The 14,012-nt window shown below is 33.6% G+C and overlaps 1 protein-coding gene across 1 annotated transcript; it reads right to left on the bottom strand.

Moving 5' to 3' along the window:
• Window positions 1–602: 602 nt before the first annotated feature.
• Window positions 603–5,933, bottom strand: LOC131644736 (DEAD-box ATP-dependent RNA helicase 37-like). Its single transcript, XM_058915310.1, has 7 exons — window positions 5,778–5,933; window positions 4,632–5,512; window positions 4,451–4,534; window positions 2,961–3,203; window positions 2,010–2,177; window positions 1,708–1,821; window positions 603–1,345 (listed from the first exon to the last, which is right to left on the bottom strand). The coding sequence occupies exons 2-7, from the start codon at window positions 5,367–5,369 to the stop codon at window positions 863–865; spliced, it is 1,830 nt and encodes a 609-aa protein (XP_058771293.1). The 5' UTR covers window positions 5,370–5,512; window positions 5,778–5,933; the 3' UTR covers window positions 603–862.
• Between the last annotated feature and the right edge of the window lie 8,079 nt (window positions 5,934–14,012).

Below are 14,012 nucleotides of genomic sequence, written 5' to 3'. Positions count from 1 at the left end.
CAGTATTTCGGAAATGCACTTCCGAAATGGTATTTTCGGAAATACATTTCCGAAATAAGAAAAAATTTGAAAAAAAAGTGTTTTCGGAGATGCATCTCCGAAAACACTTTTTTTTTTGTACTTTGAAAATGCATTTCCGAAGTAAAGGGGCAGTTGTAGAATTTCGCTGGAGGTCACCAAGAAGATAGGGAGGTGGATAAAGAGGGTTTTTTTCCCTCTCCTTTTGCATACAATATATTGAAGAGCTTTTTTTTTAATCAATGTGAAGTTAAAAAAGTAGGACAGAAAACAAAAAGAAAGGAAGAAGAGCTTTATTCTTATCCAATGAAGGTATTTCTAACTTAATGTACTTATAATAATTTTTTAGATACCCTTAAGTTTTGAGGAGTACCTGAACCTAAATTGATTTTAAAATGTAATTTATTTAAATTTTTAATATAAATATATGACATAAAATAAAATGGTTGGGTGATGAATAAATAACTCCAAGAGCCCATCGTGTTCACCTATATTTAATCCTATTCATAAGTGATTTTTATAATTAAAAAAATTCCACGGCTTCATTACTATATTAGGTAATTATTAAGTGCAAAGGTGAACAGTTAACAGAAAAATCAAATCAATAATATCTGCATGCTAATTAGAGTTAACTCCTGACTTACATTTCCTAACAGACTCTATGTGCCTAAGCAGCAAAAGTAAGCCAATCATAGATCTTTCTGATGACAAAATATTTCTTCTAGTACGAAATGCATAGATTTAGACAAACTACGGTTGAGAAGATACAACTTTACAAAATCAAAGTCTGAAATTTATATACACTCACTCAACATGAGAAATGAATCAACAATATCACACTAACCTAATCCCAAGCACTTGTTACACCTTGACCATACCCTCCACCATAGCTCGCAGGAACCCCATAACCAGCACCAGCTCCACCGCCGTAGTAATCGGTTCCTTTATTATATGAGGTTTCCTTCCTAACATCGCGACCACCAAAACGGGCTCCTCCACTTCGCTTATTTCTACTGCCACCATAAGGAGTCTTTGCTGCAAAACGGGTGAGCCAAGCAGGTACTTCTTGATTTGCCTCTTGCATCAGATCAGCCAATGGTTTAGCCATTGACAAATTACTGTCATTGAAGAAAGCTGTTGCTAATCCCATTTTACCAGCTCGGCCTGTTCTTCCTATCCGGTGCACATAATCATCAATGTCATTGGGAAGATCAAAATTTACCACATGTGCTACCCGTGGAATATCAAGACCACGTGCTGCAACATCTGTTGCCACTAGAATTGGAGTATTTCCAGTCTTGAATGATCTCAATGCTTGTTCTCTTTCCTGCATACAGAAACATTGCATTGTACACATTTATTTTCAGGAATACACAGAAGAACAACTTTTTAGTTCAGAAGTTCTAACGTAATATCTGGGAAAACGTGAGGAGAAAATAGATTTTTATGATAGAAGAGACTAACAATAATGGGAGTTTTTAAAATTTGAACATTCAGACCATTTTCAAATAAAAATGGAGCTGCTCAAATTTTATAACCTCTCATTGAGAATGTAGAACTTCAAAACACAAGGAAAATTTTGTTTTAGTTAAGAGAAACAATAAAGAAATACAAAACAAATCAAGAAAATATGTAAATATTTTAACGTAATATGATAAATGCTGACAGTTCACAATTAAAAAGACTCACTTGCTGTGTTCTGTCACCATGAATGCAAGTTGCAGGAAATCCGTTAACACACAAGCAGTGTTCCAACGCGTCAGCTCCTTTCTTTGTTTCCACAAAAACTAAAGTCAGACCTTGCTGCAAAAACCACCAAAATATCGTTAAAACTGTGAATATGACAAATCAAAGTTTCCAACTCTTAAACAAAAGGCTCGTCCAGTGCGGCATAGTTTTTGAAAACTAGTGAAATTTTGCTAACAAAATGAAAACTATGGCAACCAATGTACAAACCTAAATGGCAGTAGAATGCAGTGATGAGAGATTACCTTTCCATTCACATCATTTTCTCTCTGAGCATGAAGAAGGTCCATGAGGTGGCTTCTTTTGTCTGACTCAAGCACATATTCTACTCGTTGAGAAATTAGATCGGTACTTGAACCAACCCTTCCTACAGCCAGAAATATGTAACTTGCAAGAAAATCTGACGCAAGTCTCTGCAGTGCATTTAGATGAAGAGACATCATAAATATTTTTATATCAATCATGCCACTAAGACAAATTAGATCTAGCTGATTACAACAGGTTTGCCACTTATCATTAACCCCCGCTCTATCAATTAGAATTTCTATCTCACATACAAAGCATAATCTTAAGCAAACAGTTTAATCCTGACTAGATGAAACCATCGCCATCAAAACTCAACATATCTCCAAAACTACATCACCGTCATTTAATCCTGACTATAACTATTGCGCATACAATCGCCACCATACAATCTATATAATATTTCCTGTCAACTGTCGACAAGTAACAAATTAAGCAGTGCCATTGTTTGCATCTGCCGCTGCCAAGTGAATGCAGCTTGATTATAGGCATCAATATGGTGGTTTTCAAAATCAAGCGACACTCGCAATAGTATAAATTTTAAAACAGCTGGGATGAAAAAACATATTAGTCTACATAACAGATACTGTTGGCATATGGCATAGCACCATAATGAGAGGAATTTTGAAAATGGGCTTTTCTCCACAAAAAAATGTACTATTTTTCAACTGTTAGAATTCATTGCAGCTCATAAAAATAAAATATTCAAAAGCTAGCAAAAGATAAGTTGTTCAAACACCTAAATCATGGCAATCTCAATTTTCATGAGTGCAAAAGTGAACTTAAAAACACTAAATATAAAATTTTAAATTGAAGAACCAATTAGTAGTAAAAAATAGAAATGCCAGAAAAGTATAATCAAGCTGACAATCTGAGTACACGTCACAAGATACCTGTATCTCTTTGGGAAATGTTGCACTAAACAGCAGTGTCTGTCTCATGCCTGGAGGAGGCATGTCCATTTGTTCAACTATCTTTCTTATTTGAGGCTCAAAACCCATATCCAGCATCCGATCTGCCTCGTCAAGAGCCAAATATCTTATCATCTGCAATGACACCCTAGCCCTCTCAAGCAAATCAACTAGTCGTCCTGGAGTTGCCACCAGAATATCAACTCCTCTCTCAAGCTCCCGCAACTGAACAATGCAACACAATATTATTGTCTAATTAAAGTAGTGTGCCTCCAAAAAACAACTGATAATACATAAAGCCAGAAAGACATATAAGCATAATTACAATTTCATCCAACCAACAAAAGCAGATGTACTCTCACTAAGTAAATAATACATCCTTACTGGTAAACACCTTGCTCATATGCCAAACATAAAGAACAGTATGCCCAGTTTACTTTGTGAAAACATCTTCTGTTTTCATTTTCTAAAATTTGCGTTAATTTTATTTGGTATAAGGAGATAATAGAGTCTTCAAATGAACACTTATATCCATTTTTTGAAAGTAAACGAGGCCTTAAGAAGCCAATAAAACAAAAATCATAGTCCCAATTGACTCATTAAGAAGTTCTTTAAAAATGGTAGCTTGCAAATAGAAGAACAAGCAACAGACTATTTTGGAATTAAAATGATCGACTACTTGATGCAGAGATCGCATTTGTTCAGAACAACCAAGTTGACATGAGGGGAGAGCCTACACTAACAATGGGAGAACATGCCAATATGACGATGTCAACCTGGCTATAAAAATGATGACAAGAAAAAAAATAACTACTTATTCACTTGGTTAGTTCTTGTGTATCATATTATTAGGTTTTCTATATAGGTTTTAACTCATCCTCATTAAATCGGTTTGTCACTCTTTGAACTCTTTACAAGCCATATCTCTTTTCAATGTGGGACTTGGTTTTTTCAAAGAAAAAAAGAAGCAAATTTAACAATTAAGTTAATTCCTTGAGCAGAATATGTATTCACATATATTAATAACAATATACACCGGGAAGACAGCATGCTAAAGAAAATGTAAGTAAAAATAAATAGAAGGGGAGGGGGCATACTTTCAACTCATTGGTGGGAATTAAGCATGAGATACTATACAAGTTTAGCTTGACCCACCGATTACTATTTCTTCATTGAATATAATCTAACCAAAAAGCAATAGTTATGCTCAAGAGTACCAAGGCAATACTATTATTAGGAAGGAATCAAATGAAATTGCTTATACTGGCTTGCCAGTTAACTAATGTCATGTTTGAAAAGTTGGAAACCATCGCTTATCACTGAAATCTTTTACCAAAGCATAAAATTACAATAAGCATAGACTTTTTTACCATTCTCCTTCCGATTCTCGGTTCAGGATCTTTTTATACTGTTTACTTTAACACTGTTAAAAAAAAGTGCACATAAAAACATCACATGCATTGGAAAATAACCTGTTGAGTGATCGGTGCTCCTCCATAAGCAACTACAACCTTGACACCAGTTTCATAAGAAAACTTTTTGGCCTCGTCATGTATCTGTGAGATGAGAAAAACAAACCATTAGTTTTTGAGATACAGATAGACAAGTCAAATACAGATTTAAAAGTAGAAACTCATTAAAGTGCATTCTAACCTGACAAGAGAGCTCCCGGGTAGGGGACAGAATAAGTGCGAGAGGATAAGCAGTGCGAGCGACACGGGGTCTTTGAGCATATTGCTCCCTAAGGATTCCACTTATAATAGGAAAGCAAAATGCAGCTGTCTTTCCTGACCCAGTCTGAGCACAAGCCATCAAATCTCTTCCAGCAAGAGAAATAGGTATGGCATACCTCTGAACAGGCGTTGGTTTCACATACTTACATCTCTGTATGTTCTGATTCAACGCATCACCTAAATCTATTTCCGCAAACGTATTCACAGGAGGCGGAACATTCTCCCCACTAGTCTCAACAGGGATATCATCATAAGCATCAAAGTTAATTCCCGTGTTCTCTTGCTCACTAAAAGACTCATTAATATCATTCTCAAAAGGATTCGCCTCACGCCTCCCACCATGCTCCCTCACTACCCCTCCCCCTCCTCTATTGTTAAACCCACCACCACCACCACCACCACCACCACCACCACCACCAGAACCATATCCTTGCCTACCAGCCCTAAAATCCTGCTTATTGAAGTTAGACGAACTACCCCAATTACCCAAACCCCTCTCATTAACATTACCCCCCATAGAAGGAGGCTCAGCCGGAGCCATTGATCTGTTACGAAGATGTGGAGGAACATACGCTGGCTTGACAGGACGCGCTGACAAGCCATTGGCCGCATTTTCAGCAGAATCTGCCCATGAAGTTGTTCTCGTAGTTGCAGACATTGTTCAGTTTGTTCTCAATGCTCAACTCAACAAAATCAAAATCAAAATCAAAATCAAAACTACGCTTCTCAATCCTGAATCCTCTCTTATTCGCGTGGTTTATCCAATTATCGGACAATTTACAATCACAAATTCACAATCACCTGAACAAAACAAAATCAAAAACAAAAACAGATCAATAAAATAAAATTCATAGAATGAAAATAATTATGAATTATGAATAATGAATAATTGTGATCCGTGATCTGAACACGATCATAACCGAATCGAACAAACCTAAGCTCAAACGAAATTCAAAATCCTTAGAACAATAAATAAAACTGAAATAAATATCTGAAAAACTGAACAAAAATTCTTGATAGATTGAAACGAATCGGCAAAGATTGAGGGAGAGATTTGATTTTATACCTAAACGAAGAAATCGGAAATTTCAACGTAGATTCAAAGTTGAAAAGAATTTGGTTATTGTTCTCTCTCTCTTTTTCAATGAGTTTTCGTCGCGGCTACCAAATACACCTTGCTTTGCGCAGAAATTGAGATAAATATCTTCATTCATCGGCGAAAAACGAGCTTGCGTGAATATTCTATTTTCTAATTTTTTTAAATTATATTTTAAATAATAATTAATTAATTAGTTAATTATCTCCCTCTTATAAATCTTCATTTACAATATTTTTTTATATTTTAAATTATTTATTTTTAAAAAAATATTTATTAGCTTGTTCTGAAGCCCTCTTCAATCAGAGATTAAACAGTGGTCTTTCCTATAAGCAACAATTACTAATTTAAAATATCTTTAACTTACTAATTTACAAATATGAAACAAAAGAAATTGTTATTTAATAAAAGTAACATAAATAAAAATTATAAAATATAAACTTCATTTATAACACATGAGTTTATAAATTCAAAAAGTACACTATCAAACACTGCCTTGGAATGAGTTAATTATTTTTGTTCCGTTAAAAAAAACTCATGCTTTTCTTTTGGGCAAAACTTAGTTACATTTTTTTTCATGTTTTTTTTATGATTTATAACATCAAGTATATGTTTTGTATGGTTATAACAAACTTTTAAAAAATATATAAATTTGAAAATACCGTAAGTTGTTATATTTAGAATCACATTAAAAACACTTTTTTTTAATAGTTAAAATTCAAAAAAATTCAAGTAAATTTATATGAAATGTACATAACTTAATATAATATAAAATAATATTAAAGAATAAGTGTTAGAGAATGGGTTATCCTGTTGTCTTTTATCTCTTGATAACTTTTATATTGCAAATTGTTTTGTCCCGGTTTAAAATGGGTTTAAAATTGAAGACTTATTTTAAGTTAAAAAAAATTATCTTGTGTTGTAATCAATACAAAAATATATTTTAATTTTACGTAGAATATCAATTATTTAAAAATAAATCTTAACGATATTATATTATTATTGGGATTTTTTTGACAAATTATCATCAAGTGTTTTGGACTTAGACTCTGTTTGGCAAGTCCTATTTAGAGCTTATAGTTTATACCTTATAACTTATAAGCTCGTATGATAATAAAAGGCCTGTTTGATAACCGTCTTTTCATCACGAGCTTATAGCTTATTTTATTAACTTATAGCTTATTTTTCAGACGCTATTTTAAATAGCGTTTTAGCTTATAGCTTATACCTTATTATTTTTTCTTTCATTTTTACTTCATAAATTTTAATTATTTTAAATATACATTTAATTATTAATTAAAAAATATCTTTTTATGTCATTTTACATTTATCAGCTAGTTAAACCGTTAACTTTATCATATACTTTAATTAACTTATCAACCATCAGTCATCAACTATAAATTATAAGCTATATGCCATAAACTATACACTATAAGCTAGTTTATTACCCAACCACCGTTAACTTTATCATATACTTTAATTAAATTATCAACCATCAGTCATCAACTATAAATTATAAGCTATATGCCATAAACTATACGCTATAAGCTAGTTTATTACCCAACCACTAATTTTACTAAAGAGAGTCTTAACTATGTTTAATCCTTTAGATCCTAAGGCATTTAAATTTTTTTAAAAAACAAAAATAAAATGGATCACTAAACTAAGGTAGTTTTTCATGAGACATTTTCATGGTTTGTCTCATATAAGGTTATAGGAATTGTATTATTTTATACCATAAGTGTCACACTTATGTGGTCATTAATTTAATTGTTGGAGTGTTTACATGTATACTTCATTGTCTCAAACAATATGTGGTCATTAATTTAATTGTTGGAGTGTTTACAAGTCTACTTCATTGTCTCAAACAATATACAAAGGATTGTTGTACATTCATATCAGAGTTCGCCATCACAATTATCATCGACACTTGAAGACAAAGATTATACAAATCATCTGACAATAAAAAAATATCCTCAAATGTTTCTAATTTACCTTTCTCCAGTCAAGGAGTCAATTGTGTTATAAAAGAACTCATAGTTGCATGAGGCAAACTATTTGAAGATAGGGATATGGCATTAATTCGGGTGGAAAGAGAGGAGTTAGTTTAAGTTGGTTGTAAATTCTGTTATGAAATCAGTTACAAGTTAGTTAATTGGTTTGAAATGTTAGTTATGCACTTGTAAATGATTTGTTAACTTGAATTGGTAACATAAGAGTTAGTAGGAATTCTGTTACTTGAATGTTAATTAAGAAGATTAATTGAATGTCAGTAATAATTGGTTAAATCTTAATTTGTTGGATAATTTTTTAAGTGACTATGATTGGAAATTGGAGGCAGTTAAAAAATATGTTGAAGCTTGTTAACCATTCTCTTAGATATTTACTCTTTTTTTCTGAATGCTTAATGTAGAACTGCAATGGCTTCTCTTATATGCCTGAGATTCTTTTCTGACGTTGTTAGAATGCTCTTGCATTTACATGTTAGTATTGATCCTGACGTGAGCTGTCATGTCCAGTTGATTTCCCTTTGAGTTGCTCTTGAATAATTTAAAGTAGCAGCCTACGTATCGTTTGGTGATACCGGTTTGGTTCTGAGTTGCTGCTCATGTGATATTTTGCTTGGAGTGTGTTTATGTATGATTTTGGGTGTTTGAATTGAATATGTAACACCCTAATTCCTCGACGGTAATTTAATAAAATCAAAGTAAATCATTTGCATAATAAAATACAACAATTAGGATGTCACACTCCGCAACTACAAAAACCTGCTCAAACATGCATATATAGATACATAACACATCATGTGGACGAACCAACAATTAAACCATTATATGTTCTCAACTTTAACTTCATTAACGCAGCGCAATAAACATATTATTCTCTTCAAAAATTCTCAACAAAGTAATAGCAACATTTATTCAATCACAAATGAGTTCTCACTACTCCAACAAATCAACAAATTAAAAGGTCAACATAATAAAGTAGACAAACGTTCATCCCCGGTGTTACGTATCAGAGCAAGACCCAACTCAATCTGCGCAATACTAGGCGTCACTCCGTACCTCAAGCAACTCTAATCTTTGTCACCTGCGCGTTATCCACATAGAGGTAACATTCAAACATAAGGGGTGAGATATCATAACAATATAAAAAGAAAGCATAATAATGAGCAATTAGAAATTTAAGTTCACATAATCATACTTCTTTACCTCACACATTTACCTTCTTTTTAGTCCTTATAAGATGCAACAACTCATAATCAAAGAATACCACAACATACAACAATCATCATGATAGAACATAAATATCTTCTTCAACATTCAACAAGGCATCAAGTTAATAATAATAATAATAATAATAATAATAATAATAATAATAACAATAATAATGCAATGGGGCTGACTTCTCCTAAAATGCAAGTGGCACCAACAGGGCATAAACCCCCAACTTATTATTGCTAATTAATAGAGGCATCAAAAAGGCATAAGCCTTCTTCGCAATTTTGCCAATCCTGGCCAACATGTTTGCCAATCCAGGTCATCGTAAAAATGCAATGTATGCAACATCTACATGCAACAACAAAATTATGCAACCACAAGGCGTAAGCCTTCAACACTTGCCAATCCAGGCCAACAAAAACAACAACATCGTCATACTGCAATATAATTATGCAATAACAGGGCATCAATCCTCAACAATACGACATCCCAGGCCAGCAACAACAATGTCATCATACAATATATTGAACAATTTATCCACACTTCATTCAAACAATATCATTACTTCGATCACAACAACATTCCTCATATTTCGTACCGCACTGACAAACAAGGCATAAGCCTCCAACAGAAGAATAATCATTTAGTGCTATCAAAGCTATCATCACATTAAAGAGAATATTTTTAGCTTTCAAATGGTCCAAACGGCGCGTCAAACGGACACCCGAGTCTAAAGTTATTAATTTTCAAAGTTTAAACAGAACTATAAACACCGACATAATAAACCGATGCCACAATGACTCATTACACACCAATTAAATTTATTTCAAGAATCTGAAACCATTTTTATTGAAAAGAATATCGCGTTAGCTTTCTAACGCTTCAAACGGGAACCCAAACAAAGTTACGGTTTGAAAGTTATGAAATTTTCATGTTTTCAAAAATCTGTCAAAACAGAGGTAACTGGTTACCGTCAGAGCCGTAACCAGTTACACCCTATTAAAACACCCAGAAACGTTATTTTCAAGCTATAACCGGTTACCCTATAGTGGTAACCGGTTACCACTGTACCAAAGTAAAAATATATGTATTTTTATGCTACGAAACTCAATCTCATTCACCCCAAACACTAAATTTGCATACCAAAATATGTTCTTCAATTCCACATATATATATATATATATATATATATATATATATATATATATATATATATTGCACAACATTACCCTCATTATATACCATCAATTTCACCATTTAAATCACAAATAAGTCAACAATTAATCAACAATATTAAAACCCACAAAGTAACACATTGAGAGCTCAAGAACACACAACAATGGAAACCAAATCACTACCATTTCCCATCATTATGCAACCTGTTATAGAGTTAGAATCTCACCCTTATCTTGAATTTGACGGTTCTAAGCTTTCTACCAGAGAATCCTTTACCCTAGCCTCCTAGTGCTCTTTCTCCTATTCTCTTTTCTATGATTGTTCAGTTTCTACGTTCTGTCTTCTCTTTTCTCTTCTCAATTCTATTATATTCCAACACTGACCCTAGGACCCCTAAATCATAATTTCAACCTTGTCCCTCTTCAATTAAATAATTATTTTAAATCAAATAAAATAAAATATGATAACTATTCTATTATTCTAATAGTAACAAAATAAATACTATTTTCTCACTACACCTCTATGCCACTACGTTTTCGGTCATACACCCCAATACCTCAACTTATGCCATATCTAAGGTACTAACCTCTTATTAAAGCACAACAACATATTCCTACGTTCACTAAATACACCAAAAATACCACATCGCATACTTATTTAAATAATAAATAATAAATAATTTAAATTAAAAACGGGGTGTTATAGAATACAGTAGGTAATTTGCAATGGATTGTATGAATCGAATGTGTGGACTTGACTTAACAGTAATTGAATTAGCTTATGTGTAGCATGTCATAGATTGTTTGTGTATGTGAATGAAATAATTAGAAAAAATTTAGTGGTTGTTGTATGTGCATGTGGTTTGAATTTGAATGATAATTGATTTATGTGTTGTTATGAAACTATGTGGCACGGTTTAGGACAGTTGGAAGTTCTATTAGATCTTTATGTTGGAGTTGGTGTATATTTGGTAGAAGGTTGAATGAAGTTTGGACTGGTGTAATAGGAGTTGTTTGAAGTTTAGTGTTGAGTTATATGGTGTTTGTTCATTTTGAATTCTTTTACGCTTTATACTAGTTAATAGAACTGTTAGAAGTTTGTGTTTTCTATTATTGGTTAGGAAGGTATGAAATGGTTGAGGTTCTATGCTAACTGTATGGTCATGATCTTCTTCTTTTGATCTGATGTGAACTGATGTGGATTGTATGGTTTTTCTTTCTCTTTTTGAATTTTTTCAAAGCTTTGGTTTGAAATTGCTTCAATTAGAATGGCTTGAAAGCTGGGGGCACATGAACTGTTCAGCTGCATGTTTGCTTATTGTCAATTTTTCCTTACCGGGTCTGTAGCAAGTAATGTTGGCTTAGTTTAAATGCAACAGATAGAAAAAATTTTATTTGACCTTTAATGTATGCTCTGTTTTGCGAATTGAGTGGTTGTTTTCTGAATAGAAGTTGGCCTGTCATGGATTGACCGAACTCGGCTGCACGAACTTGATGTGTTTTAATATGCTTTTATGGTTTTGTGGTGAGCTAGTGAATGTGTTGAATTTGTGACTGCTAGTGAGTACTAGATCTGTTTGGTTTATGCTGAATTTTGTGTTTAAATGTATAATTATGTATGCATAATATATGATGGTGAAGTGAAGGTTACCAGTGTAGCTCACTTTGTTTCTTTGATTTTGGAATTATGTTCATGATTGTAATGTAGTAGATATGTGCATTAATGTTGAACCTGAGGTGAATTGAACATAGTGTTAGGGATGGCTTGATGGTATCGAATATTGTATAATTTTACATGATACATTGTAATGGTTTGTATATGGTTGTATTTTTTTCTATGTGCAAGTAGGTACAAGTCTGGTGGGCTGGCAGAGTAAGTTGGCACACAAAGTTTGGACAAGGTCATGGTGAACCCTTACTTGAATATGAAGATATGAAGTGGGATTAGAGATGGAATAAGGAAATGGTTTTGAAGATTGGAATAGAGAACAGGTTTAGAATCGGGGCTTAGGTCAATGGTAGTATGTTGACTTTGGTCAACTGTTGAACCAAAAAGTCAACAGTTGACCAGAAGTCAACTGTAGGCCATAAATGTAAATTTTGTGTAGTTTTCAATTGTACCATGTTGTGTAGTGCACTCTTGATACTTTGAGGTATAATTGGCTTTGGATAACATATTCTGATTCCTTGAAAAGTATTGACTCATAACTTGTACTAGAAGCTTGTAGTATGAACACTTGATGTAACTTGTGGTTCAATAGATACAATGATCTCCCATGTCAATCAATGTTCAATGTTGCCATATATCTCGTATTCATCTTAATCAATGAAATCTCAACCTTTTATTTAATCAATTCCAAAAGCAGACCCTCTTTAATCATGAAATTCCTTCAAATAGGTCCTGGTCTTCAGCAACTCATGGATGAAGAGAACCCTCAAGAATGGACCAAGGCCATGGTGACATCATAGGGATAGAGACAGCCAAATTATGAAAGCAAACCTTAATTCCCCATGAGAAGCTCCATTTCAATAAATAAATGCATAGGCAACCAAAATCCTAGTTCAAATGACGTTTTTCAATTCAAGTTAACTATGAATCCATGATCTAATAAGCCCAAACCCTGATCCAATGCCCTTCAATTGAGTGGGCCAATTAAAATCCCTTGACCAAGTACCAAGCATCATCTTCTCTTTGGGTGATGAAATAAATAAGCCTTATGCAAAGACCTTTGTGAGACCTCAATTTGTTCCATGGTCCTTGATCCCATGTTTTTAGATGTTCCAATTAATGATTGAATGCAGAGTCATGAAAATGACCTAATGAAGGTATGTAGATGAGATGCAAAGCCTAAACCCGATAAAAGTAAAGGGGTAGGACAAATTTAGGGTATGAGAGTTGCCCTTATTTAATCGTCTTAAGTTGAAGGTGAGATTGACATTAGCCTTTCGAACATTCGAGGTAGAAGAAGGTTAAATATCAAGACCTGTAATTTGTTTTGAAAAGATGGTGTAAGTGTTATCCTCGTTCTTCATTTTTTTTTCATTTTGATTTGATATCTATTGGGGAAAGAGAATTTATTTTCTAGTGAAGAAGTTTTTGGTGGAAAATTATGGTTGATAGTGATAGCTTGTAATGTGGCAACAGTGCCAATACAAGGTATTCTGAGGATATGATTGTCACTTGAAACAATGATTGAAAGTATATGTCTGACAGAGAGGTAAAATCGATGGGTGATCTATGACCAAAGATTGAATGAAAGATAAGATAAGATTGATGACAGCGCTGACACATATCATGTGAGATCTACGAGACACCAGATTCTCACGAGGATAAGATCGATGAAATCGGGGTAATCTATCATGTAGGACTTACGACCCAAAATTAAAAGAAACTAGGAGACGACCCCGAAAACTGAAAGAAGTGAGAATAAGATCTACAGGCGATTTACGAGCCAAAAGACTAAAAGAAGCGAGGATAAAATCTACGGGCGATCTACGATCCACAAGACTTAAAGAAATGAGGAATACGATCAATGTACGATCTATGTTCCATGAGATTAACATAAACGAGGAATACGATATACAGACGATTTGCAGTCCCCAAGATTAAAAGAGACGATGAATACAATCTACAGGCGATCTACAATTCTCCAAACTGAAAGAGTCGGGGAATACGATCTACGATCCCCAAGATTGAAAGAGATGAGGAATACGACCTACGGCCGATCTACGATTCCCTAGACTAAAAGAGTCGAGGAATATGATCTATAGACGATCTACGATCCCCGATATTGAAGGAAACGAGGGTA

The sequence above is a fragment of the Vicia villosa genome, linkage group LG1, assembly GCF_029867415.1.
Source record: "Vicia villosa cultivar HV-30 ecotype Madison, WI linkage group LG1, Vvil1.0, whole genome shotgun sequence".
In the NCBI taxonomy this organism is placed as follows: Eukaryota; Viridiplantae; Streptophyta; class Magnoliopsida; order Fabales; family Fabaceae; genus Vicia; species Vicia villosa.
The sequence above is the reverse complement of the archived record's forward strand: the minus strand, read 5'-3'. Positions and strand labels throughout refer to the sequence as shown.

Coding starts and splice junctions, on each gene's coding strand:
- LOC131644736 (XM_058915310.1), bottom strand. CDS start 5,369: ATGTCTGCAACTACGAGAACAACTTCATGGGCAGATTCTGCTGAAAAT. Junction 1,822..2,009: donor AAAATGATGTGAATGGAAAG/GTAATCTCTCAT, acceptor TGGTTTTTGCAG/CAAGGTCTGACTTTAGTTTT. Junction 1,346..1,707: donor ATGGTGACAGAACACAGCAA/GTGAGTCTTTTT, acceptor TTCTGTATGCAG/GAAAGAGAACAAGCATTGAG.